Source organism: Trifolium pratense, linkage group LG6, assembly GCF_020283565.1.
Source record: "Trifolium pratense cultivar HEN17-A07 linkage group LG6, ARS_RC_1.1, whole genome shotgun sequence".
Classification (NCBI taxonomy): Eukaryota; Viridiplantae; Streptophyta; class Magnoliopsida; order Fabales; family Fabaceae; genus Trifolium; species Trifolium pratense.
The window spans coordinates 45,809,638-45,816,892 of record NC_060064.1 but is presented as its reverse complement, the minus strand read 5'-3'; the positions used below and the strand labels follow the sequence as shown (position 1 = coordinate 45,816,892).

At 33.2% G+C, this 7,255-nt stretch overlaps 2 protein-coding genes across 2 annotated transcripts; one reads left to right on the top strand and one right to left on the bottom strand.

Moving 5' to 3' along the window:
* Positions 1-2,122, top strand: LOC123888939. Its single transcript, XM_045938106.1, has 3 exons — positions 1-778; positions 948-1,697; positions 1,826-2,122. The coding sequence occupies exons 1-3, from the start codon at positions 149-151 to the stop codon at positions 1,928-1,930; spliced, it is 1,485 nt and encodes a 494-aa protein (XP_045794062.1). The 5' UTR covers positions 1-148; the 3' UTR covers positions 1,931-2,122.
* Positions 2,123-5,277: 3,155 nt separating this feature from the next.
* LOC123888935 lies at positions 5,278-7,255 on the bottom strand. The gene is made up of 3 exons (XM_045938104.1): positions 6,534-7,255; positions 5,638-6,342; positions 5,278-5,523 (listed from the first exon to the last, which is right to left on the bottom strand). The coding sequence occupies exons 1-3, from the start codon at positions 7,182-7,184 to the stop codon at positions 5,431-5,433; spliced, it is 1,449 nt and encodes a 482-aa protein (XP_045794060.1). The 5' UTR covers positions 7,185-7,255; the 3' UTR covers positions 5,278-5,430.

Sequence of the window (7,255 nt, the reverse complement as noted above, 5' to 3'; positions counted from 1 at the left end):
GCAATCGCGTTATGCACCATTATATATGAATGCTCAAAAACTTTACAGTCCATAAACACATTCTTTCCAGTTTTCAAAACTAAAATTCCCTACTTCTCTTCTCAGAATACCAAATTTGTTTTTTCTTTCAAGATTGCTTGCTACTGCTATGGCTGCTAAAACTAAAACAGAGGAAGAAGTGACTTTGAAACTTCTGGTAAACAAAGACACCAACAAAGTCTTGTTTGCCGAAGCCGAGAAGGAATTTGTGGATGCTTTATTTAGCTTCTTAACATTTCCTTTAGGAACCATTGCAAGACTTGTAGAGAAAGAGTCAAGCATGGGGTCACTTACAATTGGTTGTCTAAACTCCCTCTATCATTGCGTAGAAGATCTTGAAGCAGAAGCGTGTCTTGGTACGCGGATCAGCAAAGAAATGCTGTTGCAGCCGGCTAACTCATCTGAATGTTATTGTAATACTCTTAAACTTAACATCGACGATACGGAGCCAACAAAGTACTTTGTGTGCACCAATTTTCCTACCTGTGAAAAAAATAGTTTGGGCATTGCAATAAATAAATATAATTGCAACAAGTGTGGGAATCCTTTGAACCGTTCAGTTTTGATGAAACATTTTTCCAATGGATTCGTTAAAAATGGTGCCACTTTTATTATTACTGATGAATTGTCTGTCATGGCAATCTCCATGGATATCACAAACTTTTGTTTGTTCCAGAACTTAGGAATAAAAAGTGCAAGTTCTGTGAAGGAAATGAGTGTCAGTCTCACTAAGGAAAAGGTTTTACTGCATTTTATGTTCTGTTCTCTAAATGTTTCTTTTGTTTAATAGTTTTTTCAAAAAAAAGTTTTTTTTTTAGATTCATTGAATAATTAATTAATTTGGTCTAATATTAGATTAGACATGTCTGTAATAAAAAGTAATTTTGAATTACTTATATTCTTTACAGGCAATAGATCTGCTAAAGTGTTCTTTATTTTCAAAGACACCACTCACAGATATGTTTCTAGGGAAGAATAAAGTTAAGATGCCATCCATAGAGAGGTCAAGCTTTTTCTCTTGTGATTTTGAGAACAATGGTGAGAACTTCGAAATTATTGTGAAGCTTGTTACAAGGAAATCGGACGGCAAGTTATTGTATGCTCAAGGGGAACATGATTTTGTGAACATACTTTTAAGTTTTCTCACCTCTCCTTTGGGAGGAATTGTGGGTTTATTGAGAGGGAGTTCATTGGGAAGCATTGATGCTTTGCATAGCAGTGTAGCTGATTTGGATAAAACCAAATATTTTGTTTCTGAAAAAGCAAAAAACGCGATTGCTGATCCTCTATTGGCTCAACAGTACTACTATTTAAGCAAAGATATATTATCAAATACTTGCACATCTATATTATCAAATAGATATGCGAGCTATTATTGTTATTATAAACCACGAGACTACAATATAGAAGGTATTGGTCGCTATCAAACTTTCATAACAAATGAACCTACAAGTTATTTGGAATATGATTGTATTTTGTATCCTCATACTCCTAATATAAGTAATGAAGGTTATGTCAAAGGACCTAGAATTTATGTGGCTACCGACGATTTGGTCATTGCACCTTTGTCTCCAATTACACTTTTAAATTTACTCAACCGTTTTGAAACTTCTTTTGAAGATCTGACGGAAAAGGTTGTCACCATTGGCATCAAGGAGGTAGTAAAAAATACAGATTTATTTTTCTCTTTTATTATTCTGCTTTTGTTACTGAAGTTTAATGCTAGATTGATTTACTAGTAGTATTTTATAATCATTGTGCATTTTACGTTGTTTTCGTTTTGCAGTGTCTCAGCATATTGAAGGCAGCTTTGACCTCCACATCTGCTCTGTCAAATGGTTTGGCTCACTTGTTAACTGAAGTTAAGGAGGAAATATGTGAGAACAATTAATATTTAACAATGAGTTTTGTTTCGAAGACATATGGTATGGGGAAGTTTGTAATGGACAATGTTACTATGTTAACTATTTTGATGTTATTTCAAGTCTTAGTATTTGTGTTGAGATCTATCAGTATATTGTACTACTTTGTTCTGGGTTTAGAATTAAAGATATGCAAGATGAATTTTGTTTTCTTCTTTCAATTCCCTATTAATTTTAATATATCAGCACATGCATCTTAAAAATTACTTTTTAAATAATCTATAATCTTCATTGATGTTTAAGGATTTGCAAGGGCAGTTTGTGTTAAATTTAGATTCAGCTGTGAAGTTTACACAGAATGATAACTGGGATTTCAAACTTTTACAAATAATGATAACTTTTACTGCAAACTGAGTGAGTGTATTTTTGTGCACATGAATTAATTTGTGACAGTAGATAACAAAGAGAGCATAATCATCAACCAGCATAATGATGTACAAAGAGAGCATAATCATCAACCAGCATAATGATGTATAATGCCAATAAAATAGCGAAAATCTTCAATAAGCACTGCACCGATTGAACCAGAAAATTAACTCAACACCAGACATCAACAAGCTAAAATTATTCACGCAGGATGAGAAATAATATAATACCAAGAACAGAGTAGAATGGACTTGGATTTGATGTAGTAATTGGCTAATTGCATCATGCAGTTACTCGTCTTACCTGTCCGATCTAAAATAGACGACTGAGAAATATAGTTAATTTTGATTGAATGCAATCTGAACAAATGCTGCTGCAACCCATTAACTCCGCGGAAGACTATTGTAACACTCTTAAACTCAACATTGATGACAGCCATCCCACCAAGTACTTCGTATGTAGCAACTATACTGACTGCCAACACTACAATCGTGAAATGACCATATCAACATATAAAGATAAACATAAAAGCAGCTGTGGGAATCCTTTTACCCTTCCTGTTTTCTTTAAACATTTCCGCCAAGGATTTGTTAACAGTGGCGCTACTTTTGTCATAACCGACAACCTCACCGTCATGCCAAACTGTATTGACTACACAAGCTTTAGTCTACTTCAGGAATTTGACATAAACAGCCCAAGTTCGGTAAAAGAAATTGTTCTGAATGTTACTAAAGAAAAGGTTTGGTATTTGAATATATGTAGTTTCTGTTTGTAACTTCTCTACAAATACCTTAATTTTTTTATAGATTAAAACTAATGTTACAATTTTACATATATAGGTACTTGATCTGCTAAAGTGTTCCTTGCTTTCCAAGTCAACTTTGACAGATTTATTTTTAGGGAAGAAACCATCCCTTGGAAGTTCGAGTTTTTCCTCGTCTGATGTTGAAACTAGTCGTAATATCGAAATCATTTTGAAGCTAGTTATAAGAAAATCCGATGGTAAGGTATTGTATGCTCAAGGGGAACAAAATTTTGCAAACTTACTCTTAAGCTTTCTTACTTTTCCTTTGGGAGGAATTGCTCGTATATTTGGAGAGGGTTGTTCCTTGGGAAGCATAAATGGATTGTACAAGAGCGTTGCTGATTTGAATGAAAACAAATATCTGATATCAAAAGAAGCTAAGAACAGGGTTTTTGATCCTTGCATTGCCCCACAAATAAAATTAAACAAGCAGATATTACCAATTCTTGAGCCAGGTGTTGTTGAATTTTATTATTTAGGTTATCATGAAGTTAATTCTCATAGTATTCATGCTCTATTTCACCAACCAGGTGATAATAGTTATACTGCAAATTTGAAGATAATGAATTTTTCTAAGTCCGCAAGTCCCGGTGAAAGTTATGTGAAGGGTCCAGCAATGTATGTGCTACAGATGATTTGGTTGTATCACCCTTGTCACAAATTTCAGCTTTAAGTTTACTTAACAGAATGAAAACTCCTCTTAATGATTTGAAGGAAAAAGTTGTCACCATTGGCATCAAGGAGGTAAAGCCTATTATAAAGCATACAATAAATTCTTTTGTCTTCACATTTTTAACACTTTTATATTGATGTACTAGGTGATTAATTTTCAATTGCTTATGTTTAACTTATTGTTTCGTTTCAGTGTCTTAGCATACTGAAGGCTGCTTTGACTTCAACATCTGCCCTCACAAATGATTTGGCTCACCTGTTGACTGAAGTTAAGGAGGAGAAATGACAAGGCCTGACATTTTGTTGTGTGCTTTATGATATATTCTTAGAGGAAAGGTTGCGCCGGACAATTAGACAACAACACTAGATTTATTATTTTGATGTTGCTATTTCAATTCTTGCATTATTGTTTTGAGATCTTCAAGTTTTTTTTTTTTGTTTTGAATTTTGGATTGCAGCCTTCTATTTTTTCCCTGTTATGGTTATTTTTCGAACATTTGCAGTTTTTCATATTCGTCATTGCTCCTTGTCCTAATCATTACACCGCCTCTGGTTGTCTTATTTTAATGATTTTTTTCCTAATACATGTGTTGTATATTGATTTATTCTATGAACTACTAAAGTATTCTAGAAAATTCTAGACATGTGCATCATTACTTAGTTATTCTAGAAATATGCATCATATTTCAACAGGATGAAAAGAGAAACATGGTAATATTTGCTGAAGCAGAGAAGGACTTCATTGATGTGCTCTATAGCATCTTAACATTTCCATTAGGAACAATCACAAAACTTCTTCAAATTGCTCCAAACTCATTAAGAATTATAACAAAATTTTCTCTAAGAACCTTAAAACAACACAAAATGTGAATTAGAACAAAGATATATTTTCTAATTTTTTTAATCTAAACGAAAGAAAAATAGAACAAAGAAGACAATAAAAGAAATTAATAAATGTAAAATAGAAAGTAAAAATAGAATCCTCTAGTAGTTTCCTAGACATACAAATTGGAAGAATATAAAAAACTATTTTTTTTCATGAACAGATTAAAGAATACTATTATTTGTATTCTGTGTGGTTGTCGCTTGACGTTTACAGATACGGAGAGTAAACATTTCTATACAAGGTATGTGAGAACTATCACAGTCAAGAGAGATTATATAATGAAATTTAATTAAAATGTATTGTGGAATAATAGACTTGAAACAATCCACAATTGTATGAGCGAAATATCAACTATATTTACCAACTGCACCGAACTGATAAGCTCAATTCAGTTAGTTGGCTAGAGTGTCGTGCTATAGCTTGAAACTATATTTACCAATTATATTAGTTTGGCATAGCTTGTTTCAAACTAAATGATTGGATAATAATGAATTGAAAACTGTTGTTAACTAATTCACTAGAAACACAAGCAACAATTACAAATATGATAAACTGCAAATATTGTGAAATAAAGTTAACATGGAATAGATATAACAACTTCAAAATAGTAAATCTAGTAAATAGCAAATCTAGTAAATGCTAGAATTGAAATAACAACATCAAAATAGTAAATCTAGTGTTGTTGTTGTCCAGTACAAAATTTTCTCCAAGAACCTTAACACAACACAAAATGTGAGTTCTCACTTCTCCTCCTTAACTTCAGTTAAAAGGTGAGCCAGACCATTCGTAAGTGCAGATTTCGATGTTAAACCAGCCTTCAATATGCTGAGAGCCTGCAACAAACGCCAAGGTAAATATAATATGTTGCTAATAAGTAATGAATTATAAAACCTTTAAAAGGATGATTAAGAAATCTAGAAATACTAACTGGTTTTGCTCTTTGTTACCTCCTTGATGCCAATGGTGACAACCTTTTCCTTCAAATCATCAAGTGGAATTTTGAATCGATTAAGTAAACCTAATGCAGAAATTGGAGACAAAGGTGCTACGATCAAATCATCTGTAGCAACATACATAGCTGGACCCTTGACATAACCTTCATGACTTGCCACACAGTTAGAAAAATTCAAATTCCAACAAATTGCTGCAGAACTCATATCTTCACCAGCATTGAAAAATTGACCACAAATAGCATTACCACCATCATAATAACAGTTATATTCAACAACACCTGGCTCAAGAATTGAAAATATTGGTTTGCTTAATTTCAACTGTTGGGAAATGCAAGGAGCAACGAGCATGTTCTTAGCATCTTTTGTAATCAAATATCTGTTTTCATTTAATTCAGCAATGCTCTTGTACAATCGACCAATGCTGCCCAAAGAAAAATTCTCTCCAAATATACGATTAATTCCTCCCAAAGGAAAAGTAAGAAAACTTAACAGTAAGTCTGCAAAATCTTGTTCCCCTTGAGCACACAAAACCTTGCCATCTGATTTTCTTATAACTAGTTTCAGATTGATTTGGATATTGCCACTAATTTCAACATCAGATGAGGAAAACCTAGAAACATCGGCAGATGGTTTCTTTCCTAAAAATAAATCAGTCAAAGGAGAATTGGAGAGCAAACAACACTTTAACAAATCAAGTACCTACGAAATAGTCATAATAAATTAGTAAAAGTAATTGGTAAAAAATAAATAATTAAAATCTTAAGAGAGTTGTTTAAAAGGTTAAGATTCTATCTTCACCGACAATATAACAGTAACACTAACACATATATCATTGTTCAAAAAAATAAATCTAAGCAATCATTTAGGAAATAGAAATTGAAATAAAAAACCTTTTCTTTAGTGATATTCAGAACTATTTCCTTCACTGAACTTGTGTTTTTTATTCCAAATTTCTGGAGCAGCCCAAAGCTTGCATAGTCAAGACAGTTTGGCATGACATTCAGATCATCAGTTATGATAAAAGTTGCAATGCCGTTAACAAATCCTTGTTTGAAACGTCTAGGCCAAACTGTTGAGGTAAAAGAACCACCACAGTAACATTTATATTTATCTTTATTTGTTGATGTGATCAAATCATGAGTGTTGCGGGCGTCACAATATTGGCCACATGCAAAGTACTTGGTGGGTTGAGTGTCATCAATGTTGAGTACAAGAGTATTACAATAATCTTCCGCTGCGTTAATTGGTTCCAGCAACATTTGTTTGATTGTATCAGTAGAGAAACAACCTTGATCAAGATCTGCAACGCTTTTATAGAGTGAGTTAAGGCAACCAACATTAACCAGCCCAATGATAGATTGCTTCTCTGCAAGTCTTGCAATAGTGCCTAAAGGGATTGTTAGAAAGCTACAGAGAATGTCTACAAAGTCCTTTCCAGCTTCAGCAAAAAGCACTTTGTTACCCTTTTCGTTCAACAGAAGTTTTAAAATCACATGCTCCTCTGTTTGAGTAGTAGTGTTAGTGTTAGTAGCAGCGGCCATGTTAGTGGCAATTCTGCCCTTAATTCGTAGCAACTGAAAAGTTTGGAGGCTTAGTTATTTGTTAGGGGTAC

What these genes read in the sequence shown, in the direction of transcription:
- LOC123888939 (XM_045938106.1), top strand. Translation starts at nt 149, where the DNA reads ATGGCTGCTAAAACTAAAACAGAGGAAGAAGTGACTTTGAAACTTCTG. An exon ending in TCAGTCTCACTAAGGAAAAG is followed by an intron (nt 779 to 947) that starts GTTTTACTGCAT and finishes TATTCTTTACAG; the next exon opens with GCAATAGATCTGCTAAAGTG. An exon ending in TCACCATTGGCATCAAGGAG is followed by an intron (nt 1,698 to 1,825) that starts GTAGTAAAAAAT and finishes TTCGTTTTGCAG; the next exon opens with TGTCTCAGCATATTGAAGGC.
- LOC123888935 (XM_045938104.1), bottom strand. Translation starts at nt 7,184, where the DNA reads ATGGCCGCTGCTACTAACACTAACACTACTACTCAAACAGAGGAGCAT. An exon ending in TGAATATCACTAAAGAAAAG is followed by an intron (nt 6,343 to 6,533) that starts GTTTTTTATTTC and finishes ACTATTTCGTAG; the next exon opens with GTACTTGATTTGTTAAAGTG. An exon ending in TCACCATTGGCATCAAGGAG is followed by an intron (nt 5,524 to 5,637) that starts GTAACAAAGAGC and finishes CGTTTGTTGCAG; the next exon opens with GCTCTCAGCATATTGAAGGC.